Source organism: Trichechus manatus, unplaced genomic scaffold (genome assembly GCF_000243295.1).
Source record: "Trichechus manatus latirostris isolate Lorelei unplaced genomic scaffold, TriManLat1.0 scaffold00171, whole genome shotgun sequence".
In the NCBI taxonomy this organism is placed as follows: Eukaryota; Metazoa; Chordata; class Mammalia; order Sirenia; family Trichechidae; genus Trichechus; species Trichechus manatus.
Genome location: NW_004444107.1, coordinates 4,372,926 through 4,397,767, shown reverse-complemented (window position 1 = coordinate 4,397,767; position 24,842 = coordinate 4,372,926). Strand labels below are relative to the sequence as shown.

The window sequence follows — 24,842 nt, the reverse complement described above, 5'->3', positions numbered from 1 at the left end:
AAGATTGAAGTTGTCAAGGATTTCATTTTACTTGGATTCACAATCAACGCTATGGAAGCAGCAATCAAGAAATAAATGATGCATTACATTGGGCAGATCTGCTGCAACAAACCTCTTTAAAGTGTTAAAAAGCAAAGATGTCACTTTGAGGACTAAGGTGTGCCTGACCCAAGCCATGGTGTTTTCCAGTTGCCTCATATCCATGTCAAAGCTGGACAATGAATGAGGAAGACCGAAGAAGAGTGAGATTACATGAGGCAAAATGGGAATAGAGAGGAAGGTACAGATGGATTATAAAGATAGAATTAAAAGGATTTGTTTACTAATTGAAGGTAAAGAAAAAAGTAAAATTGAGGTTTATCTGAAAGTTCTAGAATCTAAAATAGGAAACATGAGAGAAAGAACAAGTTTGTGGAATTGTAAGAGTTTGTGCACACATTACCGTTCAGTAGTGGCACTCTTAAATTCACAGAGCATTTGCTGTTTTAGTTTGTAGCTATATACAATCTCCTTATTATGTTTTATCTATTTCTATGTCTGCCCTTCCCAATGGTCTCCAAGCATCTTGTGGCAGGGATTATGCCTCATTCCTGCTTATCTCCTGACCCTTTGCACAGAACTTGTCACACAGTGGCATCCAGTAAGTGTTTGATGAATTTTGACTAACTTTGTGAGTTTAAGATGCATAAAGGAAGAGATACTTGTGGGCAGTTGGAAATACTGTTCTTAAACTCAAGAGGTGAAAATTGGAAATACAGCTTAGGAAGTCATTTATTTTGTTTAATAAATACATATATGGTGCTTGCTATGTGCTGGGCACTATTATAAATGCTTTACAAATTGTTGTTGTTGTTGCCGTTGTTAAGTGCAACGAGTCAGTTCCGACTCATAGTGACCCTGTGTACAACAGAACAAAACACTGCCTGGTCCTGACAATCATAGTTATGCTTGAGCCTCTTGTTGCAGCCACTGTGTCAGTCCATCTCGTTGAGAATCTTCTTCTCTTTCATTGACCCTGTACTTTACCAAGCATGATGTCCTTCTCCAGGGACTGGTCCCTCCTGATAATATATCCAAAATATATGAGAGAAAGTCTCGCCATCCTCTCTTCCAAGGAGCATTCTGGCTGTACTTCTTCCAAGACAGATGTGTTCGTTCTTTTGGCAATCCATGGTATATTCATTATTCTTTGCCAACACCATAATTCAAAGGCGTCAGTTGTTCTTCGATCTTCCTTATTCATTACCCAGCTTTCGCATGCCCATGAGGCAGTTGAAAACACCATGGCTTGGGTCAGGCGCACCTTAGTCCTTAAAGTGACATCTTTGCTTTTTAACACCTTAAAGAAGTCTTTTGTAGCAGATTTGCCCAGTGCGATATGTCGTTTGATTTCTTGACTGCTGCTTCCATGGGCATTGATTGTGGATCCAAGTAAAATGAAATCCTTTACAATTTCAGTATTTTTTCCATTTATCATGATGTTACTTATTCATTCTGTTCTGAGGATTTTTGCCTTCTTTATGTTGAGGTGTGATCCATACTGAAGACTGTGGTCTTTGATCTTCATCAGTAAGTGCTTCAAGTCCTCTTCACTTTCAGCAAGCAAGTTGTGTCATCTGCATAATGCAGGTTGTTAATGAGTCTTCCTCCAATCCTAATGCCATGTTCTTCTTCATATAGTCCAGTTTCTCAGATTATTTGCTTAGCATACAGATTGAATAAGTATAGTGAAAGGATACAACCCTGATGCACACCTTTCTTGACTTTAAACCACACAGTATCCCCATGTTCTGTTCCAACAACTGCCTCTTGGTAGAAGTTCCTCTTGAGCACAATTAAGTGTTCAGGGATTCCCATCCTTCGCAACATTACCCATAATTTGCTTTAGAAATCAATAATCATTTAATTCTCCTAACAACCCCATGTTATCAGAAGGGATCAGTCCCTGGAGAAGGACATCATGCTTGGTAAGGTAGAGGGTTAGGGAAAAAGAGGAAGACCTTCAACTAGATGGACTGACACAGTGGCTGCAACAGGGGACTCAAGCATAACGATTGTGAGAATGGTGCAGGACCGGGCAGTGTTTTGTTTTGTTGTACATAGGGTCGCTATGAGTAGGAATTAACTCGATGGCACCTAACAACAACAACCACCACAACCCCATAATCATGAAATAGATTTACTACTCCCCCCCCCACCCCCAATTTTCAGATGAGAAATCTGAAGAAAAGAGAGGTTAAGTTATTTGCCCAAGATCACACACCTAGTAAGAGGCAGAGCCAGGGTTCAATTCTGGGCAGTCTGGCCTTACTGTTGAGCTGTTCACCACTGTGCCAGGTTTCTATAACACTAAAGAAAATAAAAACAGCCTGACTCTCTATGACAGCTAACAACAACAATAATTATTCAGACAACTACTATGTGGAGCTGTGGTGGTGCAGTGGTCAAGAGATCAGCTGCTATCCAAAAGGTCGGCAGTTTGAGTACATTAGTCACTCCTTGGAAACCCTATGGGGGCAGTTCTACTCTGTCCTGTAGGGTCACTATGAGTCATAATTGACTTGACAGCACTGAGTTTGGTTTTTTAATTTTTTTTATGTGCCAGTTAACTGTGCTCTACATGCTTTATATAGGTTACCATTTAATCCTCACAACAACCTCAAAAACAAATAATACATCTATCTTACAGATAAAGCTTAGGGTTTCTTTCTCAGTAAAGGCCAAAACAAGCATGTAAAACCAGTGTCTTTCTTTTTCAGCTTATTCTACCAGATTCCATGAAAGTATTGCCAGTGTACATGAATTGTTTGTTAAAAAGCTGTGTGCTGCTCAGCAGACCAGAGATCTCAACAGATGAGCGGACGTTTCAGAGACAGCTGGTCATGACCATGGGTGTGGCTGACTCTCAGCTTTTCTTCTACCCACAACTTCTGCCAATCGTAAGTATGCTGTTGTGGTGCATTTCCTAGAAGAGTTTGGAAAGGAATCATAATTCGTGCTTTTCCACATGTTGTATCTGAAACATTTTGTTCTTAAGAAGAGATTTGAAGTCATGAGTGCCTTCCAAGCGTGTGGTATGGGATTTAGCACAGAGACTCTTTTGAATAAATAGTATACCAGCATCCCATGTGCTCAGTATGGTAGAGGGAGGAATTTGAGGGGTTCCAACTTTACAGAATTGTTTAGATGATTGCTTTTCTTTCCTTATTTCAAAATTGGTAGTCTTCAATTGAGTAGGCAGATTGAAAAGTCAGTAGACAAACTGAGCAAGCTAAGTTTCAATTCAAGAAATCTACTTTATAGCATTAGAGGCACCTTATATGTGTGTGTATGGGATCTTATGTGACCACTTGTATTCATCTGTTTTAATACAGTGTGTGAATGTCTAATTGTCACCACATTTACCAGAATGGCTATGATTAGCCTTACCCAAATAGAATCGGAGGTTTACAAATCAGCATATATTTAAGGATACCTGCAGCATCCTTGGTAGAGGGCCAGCAAAAATGAGGAAGACCCTCAATGAGATGTATTAACACATTAGCCACAACAGTGGACTCAAACCAGCAATCATGAAGATGGCACAGGACTGGGCAATATTTTGTTCTGTTATACATAAGATCACCTTGAGTCAGAACCAACTCAAGGGCAACTGACAACACCACCACCGCCTTGTCCTTGCCCTTAAAACTAAGTCAATCCTTCATGTCTTGAAGGCCCCTGCACTCTGCAAATAGGTTCTTTTCCCTTAAGACCTAACGGGTTCATAAGATCCCATATACACATACATAAGTTGCCTCTAATGTTAATAAAGTAGATTTCTTGAACAACTGAAGCTGAGTTGTTCAGCTTGTTTACTGACTTTTCAATCTGCCTACTCAATTGAAGACTACCAGTTTTGGAATTAGGAAAGAAAAGCAATCATCTAAATAATTCAGTAAAGTTGGAACCCTGCAAATTGAGAGAGAAGAGAGAAGGCTGATCAACTTATTTCTAACTTCTGTATCCAAACTCATATTCAGACTCTTGCTAACAGTGCATTCACTGCTAAATTAGGTTAGAAGCAAAAATCTGTTAATTCTTTCAAACAATATGAACATTAGATGCGAATAATTACAAATGATAGATTTTCAGATAGAATTGGATTATCAAAAATCTGTAAGCCAGAGAGCCTGGAGCTCTCAAGGTGAAGAACATTACCACACCACTAAAATTCTCTTGCCCAGGTCACTAGTGACCAACATGTTTCTAAGTCCAATGAGCGGTTCTCAGTCCTCCTCTTTTCTGACCTGTCAACAACATTTGACACAGTCTGTCACTTCCTCTTGAAACACCTTTTTCACTTGTCTTCTAGTTTTCCCCCTACTTCACTGGCCACTCCTTCTTCTGCTTCCTTGGTTAGTTTATCATGTCTTCCTGTTGGGGTGTCCCAGGGCTCACTCCCTGCATAGCCTCTCTTTTCTGTCTACACTCATTCCCTTGGCAGTCTCATCTGTTCTCATGGCTTTAAATTCTATTTACACATGAATGATTCCCAAATTCATATCTCCAACCCTTCCCTGATCTGTAAATGTACTTGTCTCTGTCACCTGCTGAATGTCTCCTTGGAAGTGGATATCTTAACCCAAGCCCCTGATCTTACCTCCTAAGCCTGCTTCTCCTGCAGTCTTCTCCATGTCGTTCATCACCACACCCTCCTTCCAGTTCTTCAGGTTAGAAATCTTGCAGTTATCCTTCTTTCTTTCTCTCATACACCACATCTCCTCTGTCAGCAAGTGTCAGCTCTCCTTTCTAAGAATAGCCAGGGTCTGCCCACTTCTCTCCTTGTCTTCTGTCACCACCCAGATTCAAGCCTAATCATCTCTCTCCTGGATATTGCAGTAACCTCCTAACAAGCCTCCTTACTCTCACCTTTGCCTCTCCCTCCATCTGTTTTCAATACAGAAATTAGAGTCATCTTTTAAAAGCTTGTTAAAATTCTTGTCAGCCCATGTCATTCTTCTGCTCAGAACGCTCCAATATTTCCCATCACAGTAAAAGCCAAAGTTCTTACCGCCTGACCCAGTATTATCTGTACTACCCTCCCCTCCTTCTTTCCAACATCATCTCTGTTACTCTCCCCTTTCTCACTTCACTGCAGCCATACGGGCTTCCTTGCCGATCTTCAGACACCTCAGACAGGCTCTTGCCTCAGGGCCTTTGCACTAGCTATTCTCTCCCTGTGGAATGCTCTCCCCCCAGATATCACCATGGCTCCTTCTCTCATCTCTGTGGGTCTTTACTCAGAAATTACCCTCTTAGCAAAGCCTTCCTTAACTACCCTATTTAAATTTGTAATACCTGTCCCCACCACCACCACTGATATGCCCTACCCCACTTTCCTGCTTCACTTTTCTTCCTAGAACTTAACACTGCCTAAAATTCTATATATTTTACTTATTTTGGTTATTGTCTCTCCCTCCCTCCAAAAAACATCAGCTGCACAAGGCAGGAATTATTGTCTAATGACTAGAACAATATCTGGCACATAGTAGGCACTCATTAAATATGAACTGGAAGGAAGGAAAGAAGAAAGATGGAATGAAGGGAGGAAGGAAGAAAGGGAGGTAGGGAGGAGTTTTTAACTCCCTTGTCTTTGCCTACACAGCACACATTAGATGTCAAGAGTTCAACTTTACCTGCTGCTATTCGTTGCTCTGAGTCCCGTCTTTCAGAAGAAGGAATATTCCTACTGGCTAATGGTCTAAATATGTTCTTATGGTTGGGAGTAAGTAGCCCACCAGAAGTGATCCAAGGAATATTTAATGTGCCATCTTTTGCACATATCAACACAGATACGGCAAGTATCTTTTTTTTTTTCATTGTTTTGTGGTAACATCCAAAATATAAATTCTTAAATATTTTTTGTTAATGTGCCACCATATATTTTACAAAGAAGAAAAAACAATAAAGCGTATAGTTTTTATAAGAATCAGATTATGTCATGTTTTGATGAATAACAAGCGGGTTTAAAGTTATTTGTATTAAGTTATCAAAGAACTAAAATATATGATTTTAATAGAAATTTCTAGATCATTTACTATGTGCTAGTCACTGTGCTCTGAGTACTTTAAATCTACAACTTCATTTAATTCTCACAACAAATCAATGACATGGACACTGTTATCAGCACTTTACAGATGAATCAGTTGAGGCTTGGAGACAAGTTCATTCAGGTGGTAACTGAGAGAGGCAAGAACTGAATTCAGGTGTGTCTCCATGGGCATGGGCATATCTTCTGAGCTCATTCTTGATGCTGAGCTGCATACTCAAAGGAATGGCAGAAATCATTCATGGGTGTTCTGCTACAGATTAAATCAGATCAGTGAGTTACAAAATAATAAACTCACAAGAACAGAGTATACCCTGCTCTGTTGCTATCATGAGAAGATATTGTGGGTTTGAATGTGGAGATGAATACAATTTATTTTATTTTTAAAGTTTCTGAGGAAAAACTAGCAATTTTAATTTACTTGAGAGTCAGCATTTATTGCAAACCTTATATGCAGACCTTTGTTGCATGAGCATCATTGCTGTGATGGTTCTAGTCTTACTCTGCTTGATGGTGAATTCCTTATGAGTTCCGCCATAGAGCTCAACAGACACAGTTTGTGCCCTCAAACCTCGCTTATGTTATGTCAAGATGGCATAAGACTAGCTCGATCCCCAGTTTTTGGAACGAAGGTACAGCAGTTTGGAGATAAATACCATCTTGGAGGAAGGGGCAGGATTAAAATTTAAGGTTTCATGGATAGGTGGTCAGTTTAGAGAGCTGCATATCCATTATGAATGTCAACAGTATATTTTTAAACGAATTTAAAAATTGTAAAGGTGTCTATATTCCATTAAGAGACTAGTTTTAAGATTGTTGTTGCTAATTCCTATTGAGCCGATTCTGACTCATGGTGACCCCATGTGTGCAGAATAGAACTGCTCCATAGGGTTTTCAAGGCTGTGACCTTTTGGAAGCAGATCACCAAGCCTGTCTCCTTAGGCTCTCCTGGATGGGTTCGAGCCACCAACCTTTCGGCTAGTAGTCGAGCACTTCACTGTTGCGCCACCCAAGGGCTCCTAGTTTTCAGGTTAAAAAACTAGAAACGGTAAGATGTCTGCATACAGTTGAAATTCAGGAATGATTAGAAATGCAGTTTTTAAAAACTAAAAAACAATAAATTAATTAAAATTTAGTATACAAAGAACTATAAGTCTGAAGGGTTTTATAAAATTTAGAAAGCTTCCTCTTCCATCACAGTGTATTGATATACTCTGTCTACCAGTTGCCATTGATTCCAACTCGTGACGACCTCATCCGTGTCAGAGTAGAACTGTGCCCCACAGGGTTTTCAATGGCTGATTTTTCAGAAGTAGATTGCCACGACTTTCTTCCAAGGCACCTCTGGGTGGACTCAACTACCAGCCTTTCAGTTAGCAGCCAAGTACTTAACCGTTTTCATTACCCGGTTAACATCACCCAAGGAGTACTTGTATTGACATAGTAAATGCTAAATGCATATTTGCTGAGCTGAATATCTACCACAAAGCAGCAATTGGGAGGTTTGTGCTGTATCAGCACCTCTTCTCAGCCTTCTTCAAAAAATAAAAGATAAAAACGTCGGCAGCTTTCTTTCTAGAGGCAGTTGGTACTTTGAAACATTTGTTATTGTTGTGTGCCGTCAGGTCAATTTTGACTCATAGCAACCCAATGTAACGTAGTAGAACTGTCCATAGGGTTTTCTAGGCTGTAATATTTATTTTATTATAATATATTTATTTATTTTATTATAGGGTCACTATGAGTCGGAATCGATTCAATGGCAACGGCTTTGGGGTTTTTTTTGTTTGTTTGTTTGTTCTGTTTTAATATTTAAGGGAGCAGATCGCCAGGTCTTTTTTCCAGTGGAGCTGCTGAGTCTGTTCAAACAGCCAACCTTTCAGTTAGCAGCTGAGCACTTAACAATTTGCGCCTCAGGGCTCTTCTGAAACACATACATGAAATATATTTATATTATTTGTCGAATAAAAAGGTCTACCTTACTGCCAAAGAATACAGTGGGGGCATGGAGTGTATTAATGATGAATTTCCTGCTTTTCTTACAACTCCTGTGGAAAATATGGCCATAATCTTTTCCTGAGGGTTGTGGCTTCCTGGTAAAACATTCTAACTCACCTTTTCTGTGGCCAGTTCACAGATGATGGATTATCTCTTGACACCTTCTTGCTGAGAAGTAAGCATTAGCATTTAGTTCCGTTTTAAGGGAAGAAATCTAAGCCCAGATCCTTCACATCCCTTGGAGGCTGTGTGCAATTGGATTGTTATCTTTGCAGACTATTAACCAGATTTCAGGGAATTTTAAGAGGCCCCATTCCCCTTAAGAAATCAGCATATGATGGTTTGTTTTAATCTTGGAACAGTGGTACTTGCATGGCGTTTTAGAAATGTGATTATGCTTCAGGGTTGTGCAACTGATTCAGTGATGGAATAAAGTACATTCTTTTTTCTGACAACGTGGCCTTGAAATATCCATCTTGAAAAGTGATTAAACCTTCATGGGGAATGGCCCAGAGACATCCCTTGCATGAAACAGACACCTATTGTGTCTTTTCAGTGATGTGCGTGTGCCAAATTCCAGAGAAGGATTTTTATTTTCAGAAGACAGAAATAATTGGTTCATTGATAGAAATCTATTCCAATAAGAACAATTAATTTTCAGTGCATTTTTCCACATTTTTGGCTTTCAGGTAAATGAACTAAACCAATAATCAAGTATATGATCTTAGAGGGATGCTTTTAAATTTTAACATTCTAACAATCTCACATTGCTGCTTCTATCTAAATGGTATAAATTGTACTGAAACTGAAACTTATATTTTCTTAAATCTAGACTTTACTGCCTGAGGTGGAAAGCCCATACTCTCAAAAACTCAGATTGATAATGAGTATTATCCAGCAGAAGAGGCCATATTCAGTGAAGGTAAGATTGAGATTTTTTTTTTTCCTTCAAGGTTTTTTTAATTTTATTTCACTGAAGATTTTTTAAATGCATGTCCTGTATTTTTATGAAGTGATCTTTGATACAGAAACCCCCACTATCCTCTAAATATACTAATTATCAGTCACAGACATACACAAATAAGCAGATACCACCACAGATGATTTTAGTAAAGTATTAGTAATCATGAAGATTTTGTTAATGGTTTAAGAGTAACTGATATCAATAACAGGTTTTGAAATGACTTTTCCTTCGGGGCCTAATCAGAACATTTGTAGCATTGAATTTTTACAACTTTTGATTTATGACCTCTAAAAAGTTTTGTTATTCTAGCCCTTCTAACCTTTTTGGAGTTTGAGTAAAAGAATTTAAAATATTTGGAACCCAAGAAAATTATACCCTGTTGCTAAGTCCCAGCTACTAATCTCTCTTCCTTCCTGAGCTCAACACGAGGGTCTCCTGGAATTTGGAATGTACCGATGATGGTTTATTTCTTTATTTGACAACCCCTTGAGTCTAGAGATTCAGTTTCTCTCCCATCCCACTCTTCCTAGAAGACAAATGCTTTGTTATGGTTGCTTTGATTATCTAGAATTACCCTCAGTCTGTCCTTCTCCCTTAGCTTTCTTCTACCCAATGCTACTTACTGCTGAGGTATAGGTAAACTCACCTGGAGGCAGACCTCTACAAGAACCAGGGTATTGTAGGGCCAGTTTTCCCCCGAAAGGCAACTGTGATGACAATCTAAATCAACATTCTTAACCTTGAAAGTAACTCATGCCTGCAAACATCAACTTTAAGTAGAGCTTGGATAAACTGAACTAATGAGCAGCTTTACAATTAGTCTCTAGCAGACATATGAGAGAACCTTCCCAGAACTGTTTTTACATCACACAGCGCTTAATTGGGCTCAGTTTTAGGGCAGGGCCAGTGAAGGCCCCAGCTAAACACGTTCTCCACTGGACACTGTCAGAATGCCCTGGAGACAGGTCATGAAATCTTAGGGTCCCATGAAACACAAATTAAAAATCACTGGAATTTGGAACGCACATCATGGTGGTCCATCTTTGTCCCCTGCTGCAGCAACTGCATCCCTACAACTGGTCCCATATGCAGAGAAGAGAATGAAAATGGGGATCATCCCTGTGCTCAGTAGCCACTCCTTCAAGGAAAACTTAAGCAAAAACTTTACTCTGCTTTCTGTTCTCAAACTTTACTCTGCTTTCTGTTCTCACACTTCTTCCAATAACCCCTTATCAAGGACATGTCAGCCTTGATTATAAAAAGATCTGGAGTAAGCTCTGAATATTATGTGTAAATAAAATAAAAGCAATTGCATGCTAAAATAATTACATCTCAAATATTTAATGAATCACACTTTCTTATGTGCCACATGCAAATTTATCTGTTATTTGTAAGATTTGTTTGACCTCTCAGGGTGCTATCTCAGTCAAGAATTTGAAATATCTAAATCTGTGGATGTCAGTGCTAAAAGAATCTAGGAGATATCTGGTCCAACTCACCACCTCACTTTCCCCACCTCCGCTTAACAGATATGAAACTGAGGCCCAAAGGAGTTAACTAACTTGGTCAGAATCAAGTCTAGGACCAGCTGCTTAGTCCAATGCATCTAGCACTACACCATGTCCCTTTTTTCTCTGACATTTGAAAATGGGCCATAGAAAGAAAGTGAAAGTGCACTTTTAAAGAATCAAGATAAGAAAGAAAAAGCTGGAATGGAAGGGTCAGGAAGAACAAAGTCAAATCCAGAAGGCACAGCTACCTTCCAGACTATGCTAATTTGTTTTTCAGAGAATCAACCCTTTTAGCCCTAGGCGTCTGCATACTTTTAAATTTGCTGGGGAGGAAAAAAAAAAAAAAAAAAAGATTTTCCCACACTATGTTCCCAGTTACCCAAAATCCAACTCAAATGCCATACTTATAAATTCTAGTGGTTCTGCATGTTCCAAATGTTATTTGTTACCTCTTCTTCATCTTGTGTTGTCTAGATTATTTTCCCCACTGAATCCTTTTTACAGTTTATAAACTATTCAAATCTGTCTTCATTGAAGGTGCTACTTCTTCAAGATTCTTCTTTACTTCCTTTCGTTCATTCTACAGATATTTATTAAACACTTGAAATGTGCCAGACTTTTTACCACCAGACTTCTCAAAAAAAAAGTCTATGTTCACTGCGTCTGTTTCCTTATTTCCCATCTCTCCAGTTCTCTCTGGACTGCATGATTGCTAAAACAATTGATTCTCAATCCCTTTCCAGCATTTACAAAATTAAATACATGGTGGCGCAGTGGTTAAGAGCTCAGCTGCTAACCAAAAGGTCGGCAGTTCGAATCCACCAGCTTCTCCTTGGAAACCCTATGGGGCAGTTTGACTCTGTTCAATAGGGTCGCTATGAGTCAGAACAAAGTCGACGGCAATGGGTTTTTTTTCCCCCCCTCAAAGTCTTTTCTGTTAGCTTTCAAAATATCATACTCTCCTGATTCTTCTCTTTTCTCACCCATTTTCTTTGGCTTCTTTTCCTTCACCTGTCCCTTAAGAATCGATGTTCCCTTTTCTTCTCTTCAACACATTCTTTCTGGATTATCCTGATCACTCCCATCATTTAGCTATTGGCTACGAGGCAGGCAGTGAAAGATGAGATTGGCTTTTGAAGCAAACCTTATATTCAGTAATTCTTTAAGGCCAAAGGTAATGTGACCCAGAGAATATCACATTCAGACTACTTGCATTAGCCAGTCCTCTGTGGAGAGGGCACATAGGAAGTGGGGCGAGGGACCAGCAGTGATCATTTTAATATTCTCCCCGACTCTACAGGGCTACGTCCCTCCCTACAGAAATGTAAAGGGAGAGAATAAAAGATCCCCAATCCATCCCAGTATTTTTTACTCTTACTTGTGTGGGTATGGCCCTTGAGGAGAAAGCTATTTCTGTGTCAAGGCAGCCCACCTACCACCTCCAGGAGACCCTTACTTTCTGTATCATCCTGGAACAAGTGGTGGGCGATTCCACTTTTATCTATAGAGATGTCAGCGGTAGGGCAGGACGTTTACTTTACAGCTAAGTTTCTCCTGACACTGAATTTCCCTCCCGGCTGTATTTCCCATCTCTAATTATGACCAGACATTCTTTGTCCTAGGAGGCTGAACAGTGAGGACCACATGAAAACCTAGAAGATAATAACCCAAGTGAATGGCAGCAATAGAAAATACCCCTCAAATGAGCAATATGAACTTCCTCCCATTAATTTCCATAGAGAAATAAAATTCTAAAGAAATTGGAGCCTCAGATTCTCCCCTCCACAATTTCTCATTCTGCCCAGTTTCAGCTTGAGCTGCATCACTGCGGCTAGACCCTCACTGCTGTTGCCCTTCACAGGTAACAGCAGAGTCATAGTGGCACCAGAAAGAAAGTGCATAAAAAGAAAATAGCCTTCATTTCAGCCTTCCAGGATGCCAGTCTTAAACTCCTCCAGAGACATTTCCATTAAGAGGTTAAGTTGCTTCCCCATATCAGGGTGGCATCTGCTCTGAACACACTGCATAGTTTGGTGCCGCTGTTCAAGTGCCACCCCCCAGCACCTAGACTGACATCGAAACCCATCACACACGTCCTTACATATCCACACAGAATTAGTTAAGTTGGACTGGTAGCAGTAGCAGCTGTTGTTGTTATAATATTATTATTAGGTTAGGGGTAGTTTAAAGCCTGTCAGCTAGGGCCCAGGCCAAAATATAATAAAGGAAAAAAGCAAGCTGTGGTGACACAGTTATTCTCCTTGATAACTAAAAAGCTTATAAAGCAAAAGTAGAGAGGGGGTTCTCCCACCCAAAATTGAACATACCATCCCAGCTGCAGCTGCGGAAGCTGGTAACTAACTGCAGGCCCTTCCCCCATGCAGGCCCTTCTTGTGGTTTTGGCTTATGAGAGGAAAAAGTGGAGGGGATGCCCTGGCTCCTCCTAATTCTACATGAAGCAGGCGTAAGGACGTTGTTTTACGTGTAAGGCTCAAGTAACCCCAGTTATGGCTCAGTAAATGTCAAATTCTGGCTAATCATATCACCTACTCCAACTTCCTTCAATAGGAGTTGACTTGCTGTCGAGTCAATTCCGACTCATAGCAACCCTGTAGGGCAGAGTAGAACTGCCCCATAGTTTCCAGGGAGTGCCTGGTGGATTCGAACTGCTGACCTTTTGTTTAGCAGCTATAGCAGTTAACCACTACGCCACCATAGGAGTTAAGGAGGTCCCAAAACCAAACCAAACCCATTGCTGTCGAGTCGTATTCCAGCTCACGGTGATCCCATGTTTACAGAGTAGAACTGCTCCATAGGGTTTTCTTGGCTGTAATCTTACTGAAACAGATCACTAAACCTTTCTTCCGTAACACCACTGGCTGAGTTCAAACTGCCAACCTTTAGGATAGTACAGTAATTAAGTGCAAAATGTGCGCACCACCTAGGAACCTTAAGAAGGGTTCTGAGTATTTATGAGAAAACTGTCCCCTTCTGGACTTCTTCCCTGTGAGTCTTGCTCCCTGGAGAAGCACTGTCCAATAATGCAAGCCACATATGTAATTTTACATTTTCTTATAGCCACATTAAAAAAGTAAAAATGCATTTTAATAATATATTTTGTTTAATCCAGTATAGCCAAAATATTATCATTTCTACATGTAATCACTATAATTACTGTAGTTTTTTTTTTAATTTTAGTTTTTTGTACTAAGTCTTAGAAATCCATTGTGTATTTACAATTACAGCATATCTCAATTTGGACTAGCCACATTTCAAATGCTCAGTACCCACATATGGCTGATAGCTACAGTACTGGACAACGCAGCCCTAGAGCTCTGCAATGAGGGAGAAACAAGAGTTCTCCATTCTGCATTCTACCTCTGTAGCATCTCTCAGATCTACCCAGTCTTTCCACCTCCACTGCCCGATTCAGATCCTGATCACCTCCCACTTAGAGGATTCCTGTAGCTTCCTGTCTCGTTTCCCTCATCTCACTCATGCTGCTGCTCCTTACACTATCTCAATTCATTCTACACCTTTGCTGAATTGCAGTTTCTGCAAAAATCCAAACTTACTATTATGGTAGTTTGTCCTTCATTTTCCACTGCCCTTTAGAAGCCTGTGTTAATTTACCTGCCAGCCATTTATGTATCTTTGGTACATGGTATTCCAGTATGGAATATTCCCTGACCCAACCCCCTACCTAGTCTTCAGGAAATCCTTTAAGGCTTAGTCGCCACCATTGTCCCTAAGCTATAATCCCTACCATTGTAAAACCTTTCCCATAGCACTTTGCTTGTGTTTCATTTTTGCCACTTGTAATGGTACACCTTGGGTTTGCAGTTCTGGGATCAGCGTCTCCACTCTGGAGAGCAGGCACTTCCATGCCATCCTCCACAGCCTCACACGTAGTGGACATTCTATAATATTCAGTCAATTGAAGCACACAGAATTGAACCACAGTGAGAAAACTTTTATAAACAGATACATCTTGTTGCTGTTTTCCTAGCTGACAATAGTAAAGCAGCGAGAGCAGCCCGAAATGGTTTTCCGACAGTTTCTGGTGGAAGACAAAGGACTTTATGGAGGATCGTCTTACGTGGATTTCCTTTGTTGTGTTCACAAGGAGATCTGCCAGCTGCTGAATTAAGTGAACCTTCTCTATTGTTGATGTTGCATTTTAAGGAGATAATCTCCTTCCTGGTGCCCAATTCTCCAGATGATAACAAACTAGTTTTGATTTCTTGCTCCCTTTCAGAATAGCTTTCCAAGATGGCATTTAGAACTTCAGCTTTGGTGCTCAGGTATAAAGCCAATGAAGGTACAGCTGTATCTTAATGGGAACAGTCTATTTCTGACTGCACAATTTTTAACTTTTAAAACTGATACAGTTTGCATTTCATGGAAGACATAGTTTACAGAACTGTAAACATTCTCATTTTTCTTTGTGTTAGACATAAATTATTTTTCAAAATGTATAGATTTGGAGTAAAAATTTGTCTTGGTTCCTCTCTCATTTGCAATGAGAAAAAAACAAAACCTAACTTTTACATTATACCTAATTTTTTAAAACCATGTAACCCCGTTGAACACATTTTTCAACTTAAGGTTTGTATAACAGACTTTTAATAACCTTAGAGTCTATCCGGTAGAATCATCTGTATTCTACATTTTTTTTTCATAATTATACGTTGTGTATGTTTCAACAATTTTCTAGTTGTTTTGTCTATAAAACTGTCCATCAATATTCTGAATGGTTCTTTGTACAATTTTGAAGGTTTCTACCTGTATATAATGGATCTTAACCAGTATCAATAAATCACTTCATATGCTCTTTTAATGTATTTTGGGATTTTGAAAAGAAATAAAGAGTAGTATTCAAAGTATCTTGGCCAAAAGTTGTTTGGATGGGATCACTGAGAACAAATCAGGAAAACTTTTTTTTTTTGAAGGTTGGAGAGTCTTAGGTAATAAGTAAATCAAGGAAATATCAGAGACTATGTTACTTGAGAAAGGCATTTAAAAAGTTCTCTAATTATGTCCTTGTGGGCAAGGTAAATGGAAACAGGCTACAAGAAATCATCAAATGATCATAATTAATAGATATAAACCTACCACCACACCACCCATTGCCATCCAGTCAAGTCTGACTCATAGCAACCCTATAGGACAGAGTAAAACTGTCCCATAGGGTTTCCGAGGTTTAATCTTTATAGAAACAGACTCATATCTTTCTCCTTCGGAGTGGCTGGCGTGTTTGAACCACCCAGCCTTTCAGTTAGTAGCCGAGCACTTAACCACTGTGTCATCAGGGCTCCTTGGATATAAACCTAGGAGAGTGGTTTTGAGTCGTGTGACACAGGCATCTGTCCTGTATCTGCCTTGTTCAATCTTGTTCAACTTTGTTATCAATGATTTACATAAAAAATAATTATAATACCTAAAATATATTCAGTATATACCATGTCCCAAGAACTGTGCTAATGCTTTGTGAATACTACCACATTTATTCTTCTCAGCAACCCTCATTTTACACATGAACAGGCTTGAAGTGATTAAGTACCTTGTTTATGATTACATGGCTAGAAAGGTTTATTAGTAAATGTCAAGAAATTGAGTAGAATAACAAACTAACAGGCTTAAAATCCCCTCCACATGTTAGGCAACTGATACAATGTTTCACGTGACTTGGACAAGTTTAACAAGAAGAAATAAAGTTCTAGACTTGGATCCAAAAACCAAATGAACATGCAGGGGTGAAGGAAATCCTTTTTGGAAACAACAACCAAACAGTTGGCATCAAGTCGATTTCAACTCACTCTGGTGAACCCATGTGTGTCAGAGTAGAACTGTGCTCCAGAAGGTTTTCAGTGGCTGCATTTTCAGAAGTAGATCACCGGCCTTTCTTCCCAGGTGCTTCTGGGTGGACTTGAAACTCCAACCTTTAGATTAGCAGCTGAATGTGCTGTTAGCACCACTTAGGGACTCCTTCTTGGGCACAGCACATACTAAAAAGAACCTAGGGAGTTTGTCAATATGAGTCAGTAGTGGGATGAAAGCAAATGTGATCTCAATCTGCTTTCTTACAGGGTTAGCATGTCAGATGAGTATAACAATGGTCCCACTCTACTCTTGGAGGGGAGACCACACCTAGATGAGTGTTCTGCTCTAGGCACCACACTCCACATGGAACAGAGGCACAGAGCACGTTCCTTTATTCACTTGAAGGCAGCCTAGTAATATGTTCTGTGTGTTCCCTAGAATATAGAACCAGAACCAGTAAATAGAAGGAGCAAGGTGCCATTCAGTTGAAAGAACTTTCTGAGTAATTAGGAGCTCAGAAAATACAATGTACCATTTTAGGAGGTAGTATGTTTTCATTCAACAAACACTTATTGCCACCTCCTGTGTGCCATGCACTGTGCCCTCTACTGGGGACACAGACAACGAGCAGCACAAACAGGTCCCTGCCATCTCCAAAATTACAGTAAGGCTTTGTAAGTGCTATGAAATGCTACAGTGAGCACATAGCAGGGATATCTGACCTAGTCTAGATGGAGATGGTGTCATCAGTAGAGATTTCCCAGAGGAAGTTATATGGAAGCTGAGGCCTGAAAAGATTAGTAGCCATTAGCCAGGTAACTAGGGGTACTGATAAATATTCCAGCAGAGCGAAAAATATCCATGAAGGCCCAGAGTAGGAGAGAGCATGGATTACCCTTTCAATAAACTTACTGGAACTTACCAACAAGAGCCAAAGTGGCAAAAGATAAGCTGGAGGGCTGGGTATGGTGAGTGAGTCCTGGTCAAGGGGGAGTTTAAACTTAATCCTAATGACAAAGTGAAGATATTCAAAGTTATTTAAGCAACAGAGTGGCATTATTACTATTTAGAAGGTCAGGGTTGAGCCAGAAGCAGAGAGACCATTAAAAGATTGTCAGAGTGATCGTCCTAGTTCATTCATGGTGGCCTGAACTAAAATAATGGTATATGGTGGGAAGGCAAAGTTAGTGAGAGAAAAGAAAGTGTCAGAAAATGATACCCAGGTTTCTGCTTTGGACAGATGGGTAGACAGTGAGGCCATCCCTAAGAAAGGGAACACAAGATTAGAAGCAGACTGTGTGTGGGTGTGTGCGTGCAAATGCATGCACACATGGGCAAAAGGTGGAAGGAAAGTGTTGGGTTCAAATTTGTACACGTAGAGATGGCTTGCAAGATATCCAAGTGAGATAAACAAGAGTGCCTGAAAATATGGTTCTAAGGCTCAAGAGAGAGTTCTGGACTAGAGATAAGTCATCCACATATAGAGACATAGAAGGTGGATGAAATAACCTAGGGTGACTATGTAGAGTGAGAAGGCAGCAGACTCCTGAGGCAGACAGCAAAACTGAAACCTGCAAAGGAGTCTGGGAAGGAAGGGCCAGAGAGCTAAGAAGGAAAACTTGGCAAGAGGCTGTCAAGGCATGGAGAGAGTGGTCAATACAGGCTTCCAAAAGGCACATTAAAGGCTTAAATGTATGTTGGAATAAGTGAAAAAGCCCTGGGGGACTTCAGTGAGAGCAGTTCCACTGGATTAGTGAGGATGTATGCGCTAGATTGAGATAGGTTGAGGAAAGGGAGACAGAGGAACTCAAGAAGGAGATGAGAGGGTTAAAGGTGGAAGGGAGGGTTTTGGGTTTTACGACAGGCAGGGATTTGACATTTAAATGCTGACAGGAAGAAGCCAGTATTATGTTGGGAAAAAAAAAGTGAGAATACTGTACTCAAAAGAATGTTGAAAATTTAAGACAGAAAAATACTCAAATGGGCAAGACCCTTGGAAGACAGAAGGGAATATAATACAGAGCACAAATGGAGAGATTAGCTTTCAATGGTAGGAGAAACCCAATATATAACGAATAACTAGTTGCCAAAATGGTGTAAGTGCTGGATGGATATTCTGAAATAGTACTCCCCAAAGACCTTGAGAGGTGGTAGAGCATAATGGCTAAGAGCACGGGCTCTGGAACAACTACCTGGGTTTCTATACTAGCTCCACCACTAGCTGTGTCATCTAGGGCAAATGTGAAACCTTTCTGTGCCTGTTTCCTACTTGGTTGTTCCAAGGATTGTTAATATATGTAAAGAGTTTAGAACAGTGTCTGACAAATAGTAAGCACTATTTAAGTGTTCTTTGCTGTTAATTATTATTGTTATTAACTGAGCTTGCTACGGATCGTGAAAACTAGGACTAATCTGACTCCTACTAGTATTTGCTACTATGCCATAAGTATCTTGATTGACATCCTCAAACCAAGCCACTATCTTTAAATGCTACAGAAATGTCAGTGGCAATTAACAGATAGTTTCAGAGATTAAAATAAACTTATCAATATGAGAAAACTGTAGCCTAAGCTGCTTTAAGTGTTAAAAACCTCAGTATAAAGCAAAAACAATTTGTATTTCGAATGTTTAGAAACCATTACGAAAAAATAAGAGGCATTCACTCATGCAAGAAGACACTTCTTGGAGGAATGTTACTGAATGGTGCTACCTTCACTTCCTACAAGTCTAAACCTAATGATATAAAATGAGAATAGTTAGGAATGGTCTGTTAAAATTTTTTTTTAATATTCAGCCAATTTGAAACTAACGTTTCTCTATTAATAAAATAATGAAAAGCAAAGATCAAATTTTAGATGAGTTTTTTCCAACGTGGAAAGGTAATCTGAAGTAGAGCTTCAGCTCCACTAGGAGGCATGACACACTAAAACCTTCCAGAAAGGTTAAAGTCAGTAATCTTCCAGAAAAGGTATATCTTGGGAGAGGGGGGGAGGGAAAACCTAACCAAAATTCAACGCTGAAAATACAAGATTTAAGACTAATCTGGATAAAAAGAGAAACAAACCAACAAAAAATCTTAGCTGGAAGAGGCAACAATTCCCTAGTCGTCATCTCTAATGGATGTTTTTCTGGCTTCTGCTTGAGAATGTGATGAACTCACTCCCTCCCCAGGCAGCCATTTATCAACACTTTTATTTGCTAGAAAATTGTATGTAACAGATTGTTTCCCTGAAACTCCCTGCAAGCTCTCCTCCACTTGATAAGGAGTTTTCAGATATTTCGAAGGCTGTCACATCTCCCTGTCGTGTCTCTTGTCCAGGCCAGACTCCAATTCCCAAAACATTTTCCTCACAAACATGATTTCCACAGCCATTGTCCTCCAAACGTAATACATGAAAATCCAGTCCTAAATCACATATAGAAAAAATCCATTTTGGGAGACATTACTAGCGTCTAGTTAAGGAAACTATCAATAAAATAATAGTAACTGCAGATGCAATCTCAAGAATACAAGAGTTTTCTAAGAATTTTCAAGGTATCCATTTTTATTTTGATTTTTTTAAATTTTACCAGTTAAAAAAAAAATTCAATAATTTGAAATTGTAAGACCTTTTAGAGAATAAGACTTTAAGTCAGTATTTTTCAAACTGGGGTTTTTCTGGGGTCCATAGAAAACTTGCTTTAAATACATATTATTCATGTTTGAAAATAGTTTTAGGATACCCCATGATTTGGATTAACGGTTCACCATCACCAGTTGCTGTTGAGTCAGCTCTAACTCATGACGACCCCATATATGTTCAGAGTAGAACTGTGCTCCATAGGGTTTTCAATGGCTGATTTTTCAGAAGTAAAATCACCAGGCCTTTCTTCCAATGCACCTCTGGGTGACCTTAAACCTCCAACCTTTCAGTTAGCAGCCAACTAGCCTGCTTGAACCACCCACAGACTCCAGGTTAATGTTACCTAATCAATATTTTGGGGGCCAAATACGCCTATGTGGCAAAAAGTTCACATTCATGCATTAGGAGAAATTAGATTTAGCAGATATGAATCTGCAACAAACTCTGGTGTGCAAAAAAAAAAAAAAAATCACATTTTGCAATCTGAATCTCTATCTGTACGTGACTGGCACAATCTTTGGTTTATACCGATGACTTGTCAGAGCCCCCCATGGTCTCCTGCTTCTGTGGAGAGCTTGGGAGAACATGAGGACTCCTGCTGTCCCAGTTGGCACCACTCAGCTATTTCCCAGTGAGGTCATCCCCTCCAGAAGCATTGTTACTGATCAGCAGCAGCTTCCTAAAATGCCAGGTGCCACCCCACACCCACCCTCCAAGGTGAGAATTCTACCACTGAACCACCATTGCCCCCGACATTTATGATTACATTTTCTTAAATTTTGCTCTGGAAATTTTGCTCCTGTCCCCTACTCACTCTCAGGCAATCTACTCTCCCTTAGGTCCACTATTACTTGGAAGAGCAAGGCAGTCTAATTTTTTACTTAGGCTATCATTAAACAAGGTGAAACCGAAGTGGTTAAATCACTTTATTTAATAGGTTGCATTTGGCAGAAAAGTATTTAAAAATTTATGTCCTGAGGAAAGTTGGGTACCTTTAAAGTCAGACCAGAGGAAGTTGACTCTGTTAGAGACCACTGATACATGATGACTCAGTGGAAATTACTTGGTTTCCTCGACCTCTAAAGAATAATGTTCTCTTATTTAGAGAAAAAAATATATCTGATTTAATAGAAAAACAGCCATCTTATGCAGCAAGAAAGCATCAGCAGAAGGGCAAAGAACTCAAAAGAGAATATTAAAAATCCTTTGGGAATTATTAAGCAAGCAAGGGAGTAAGGGAATATCTATGAAATGCTTACTGTAGTAAAACCTGGGAAAGCTGGAACCTGTGTACAGCGGAAACCTGCCAGAAAAGGAAAACTCAAATATTTTCCACAAAAACGAGCAACAGAAAAGTATAAGACTGCACCCTGTCAAAGGTAGAGAACTTGTTGCGACCCGGAAAAACAAAGCAGTCCCCATCAAGTTCTGGCTCTCACAGGTTTCACTGTATATGCCATACATTAGGAGTTGAGAAGGAATGCCACTGCCTTTATAAGGTAAATGACAAAGACTAAGTCCTAAGAGCCCAAGCACCCATGTAGTAAGTTCAGGACTAGATTAGTAGGCACAGGCAGGATTCACATGGAATGGCAAGCCTTTACTTGAACAAGGATAAATGAAAGCAGTGAAAAGTGAAAATCTTGCTCAAGGACATTCTCATGCCATCCCAATTCAGTGTCTTGTCAACAGCAGCTCAGGAAGAAGTCGAGACTTAAGAATTACGGAGCTGTTGTTGACTGACAAGCTTACACTTATGCTTCTTGTTGTTATTCAAAAGATCCCTGGGTGGCGCAAAAGGTTTGTTCTTGACTACTAACCTAAAGGTTGGCGGTTCAAACCCACCCAGTGGCACCCTGGAAGAAAGGGTTGGCAATCTGCTTCTGTAAAGATTAAAGCCAAGAAAACCTTATGAAGTAACTGTAATCTGTAACACATGGAGTAGCCCTGAGTTGGAATCAACTCTTCAGCAGCGGATTTGGTTTACTTGGTTGTTGTTGTTGGCTGCCATTTAGTCGGCCTCTGACTCATGGCAACTCCACGTACAGCTAAAGGAAACGCTGCCCCGTTCTGTGCCTTTCCCATGACGGTTGCAGATCAGAACGTTGTGATCCGTAGGGTTTTCACTGGCTCCTTTTTGGAAGTAGATTGCCAGACTTTTCTTCTTAGTCCAGCTCCACTTAAACCTGTCCAGCATCATAGCAACATGCAAGCCTCCAATGACAGGCGGGCGATGGCTGTCCATCAAGTGCACTGGCCAAGAATCAAACCCAGGCCTCCCACATGGAAGGTGAGAATTCTACTACTGAACCACCACTGCCCCCTACATTTATGCTTACATTTTCTTAAATTTTGCTCTGGAATTATTTTTATTAATGCAGTATCCTTAATCATGCTTATATGCATTTAAATTTTTTTTCAATTAGACATAACAGAAAATTAAACTATAATCTTGAACTCCCATTTACCATGCCGATTTAAGCCTAGCTTCTTACACAAGGCCAAACTGTAGCTTGAAGTCCCTGGAGTCCCTAAAGATTGGCAGTTCAAATCCATCCAGAGGCATCTCAGAAGGCCTGGCAATGTGATTGTGAAAGGTCACAACCTTGAAAACCCTATGAAGCACAGTTCTACTCTGAAACACATAGGGTTGCCATGAGTCGGAATCGACTCAAAGGCCAACGGGACTGTTTTATTTTTTTTTCCTGGTTTATCATAGCTTACCTTAATGATGGACAATATTCTTACCTAGAAAACACTACATTAACTAAATGTTAAAGTACATACCTACCCAGAAGTTGTCTTCGAAAGCATAAACCTATAAAATGACAGAAATTCCACAAGGTATTTTATTTTTGGTGGTTTAACCAGCATAAACTGTTAAACTGGGTATCTCTGATCAAAATTGTGTTTAATTTTGATTATTTGTCCTTCACTCTCAAAATGACAATGAAAACAAAAAAACATGAAAAACACAGAATAGGGTAGTCATTCGTTTATGCACATTAATAACTCGTGTAGGTGCTGGACCTGGCAGAAGGTGTGCTATGTGACAATACAGGCCTGCACATCTACATTTTTTAGTCACATCATGCATGCAATTTTAAAAGTATTCATCCACATCTTCAACCATATTTGTTCTAAATTCTGCCAACCATATTCTTTCAAAGGTGATGGTTTCCTGTTTCAAGCTTTGTCCCCTTCTTCATGAGTAAAGTTGGTTCCATAGTATTTGTTGTTGTTAGTTGCCACCTAGTTGGCCAGATGTGTTTAGAGGCCAGAGAATTCAAAATATGCATGCAGAATATAGTTAGCTATGTTAATTTTAAGAAACTTTAGTTCTGTGAAAGGGAAATGTATTAAGCAAAGGAAACTATTTTAATTGTCAACATCTGAAATTTACGGCGATTTCACATGAAAATGTCACACCTGCCCTCATCCCTCCATGGTGACAATGAGCTGGAGCTGACGAGTGATGTCCACCTTACACCCTTACAGGGCCTGTGCCCACCCCTCCCTGCAGAATCTCCCTGGCCTCTCTGTGCTGCTCCCAAGTGGGAAAACTCACCCACATGGGAAAACAGCGTAGACAAGAGGGTTGTGTATTTCAATACAAATGGGAGCATGTAAATGAGTGAAAGTAAATATTCCCGTCTATTTAATATGCAAACAAAATGTGTCTAAAAAAGACAATTACTCCATTTTAAAATAAACACCTAGCCTGCTTCGCTGGTTTATGTTATATGCTTGGTTCCTGTATGCACTGTACACTGTTGACCTCTGGATTCTCAATTATTTAGTATTTTTGGAAAAACCTACCTTTTCTGAGTTTACTATCGATTAGTACCTCCAGCTAGAGAGGTAAAAACTATAACCAATATGCAAACCAATCATTTTTACCATACTGTCCAATCCTAGAAAACAGGTTTCCTGGAAAAGGATGTCCAAATGATCTAGATAAAATTGGATGTGGGTTTCGTTTTTGTTTTTCCCCTCTGCGCACCGTATTGATCTGAGTAAATGATGGAGGCATTGAGAGCAGAACCAATGTGGAGTTTCCAAATATTTCAAGATCCAGGAATGGGGCTGTTTTCAATGGACTCAATTTACTACGTAAATGTTCTAATCTTTTGGAAAGTCCTCAGATTTATAGCTTCAAAAATGACTGCACGGGGAGGGGGTCTGGTGACCATGGTTTCAGGGGATATCTAGGTCAACTGGCATAACAAAGTTTATTAAGAAAATGTTCTGCATCCCACTTTGGTGAGTGGCCGCTGGGGTCTTAAAAGCAAGCGAGTGGCCATCTAAGATGCATCAATTGGTCCCAACTCACCTGGAGCAAAGGAAAATGAAGAATACCAAGGACACAAGGAAAATATTAGCCTAAGAGACAAAAAGGGGCCACATAAACCAGAGACTCCATCAGCCTGAGACCAGAAGAACTAGATGGTGCCCAGCTACCACCAATGAGAGAGTCCCTGATGGAGCAGGAGAAAAGTAGGGTGCAGAACTCAAATTCTAGTAAAAAGACCAGACTTAATGGTCTGAGACTGGAGGAACCCCAGAAGACATGGCCTCCGGACTGTTAACTCAGAACTAAAACCATTTCTGAACCCAACTCTGCAGACAAAGATTAGACTGGACTATACAGACATAAAATGATACTCATGAAGAGTGTGCTTCTTAGTTCAATCAGATAGCTACACAAGACCAAATGGGCAGCTCCTGTCCAGAGGCGAGATGAGAAGGCAAAAAAGGGATAGGAGCTGGTTGAATGGACACGGGAAATCGGGGGGGTGGGGGGGGGAGAAGTGCGCTGTCACACTTTAGGG

At 40.0% G+C, this 24,842-nt stretch overlaps 1 protein-coding gene across 1 annotated transcript in view; it reads left to right on the top strand.

Moving 5' to 3' along the window:
* The window catches only part of SEC24D (SEC24 homolog D, COPII coat complex component), a 104,313-nt gene extending 88,913 nt beyond the window's left edge, over positions 1 to 15,400 (top strand). Inside the window, exons 20-23 of the mRNA XM_023741103.1 lie at positions 2,760 to 2,939; positions 5,648 to 5,839; positions 8,922 to 9,011; positions 14,574 to 15,400. Coding sequence (XP_023596871.1) covers positions 2,760 to 2,939; positions 5,648 to 5,839; positions 8,922 to 9,011; positions 14,574 to 14,714 — 603 coding nt within the window. The 3' untranslated portion in view covers positions 14,715 to 15,400. The remainder of the gene's footprint in view (positions 1 to 2,759; positions 2,940 to 5,647; positions 5,840 to 8,921; positions 9,012 to 14,573) is intronic.
* The last annotated feature ends 9,442 nt before the right edge of the window (positions 15,401 to 24,842 follow it).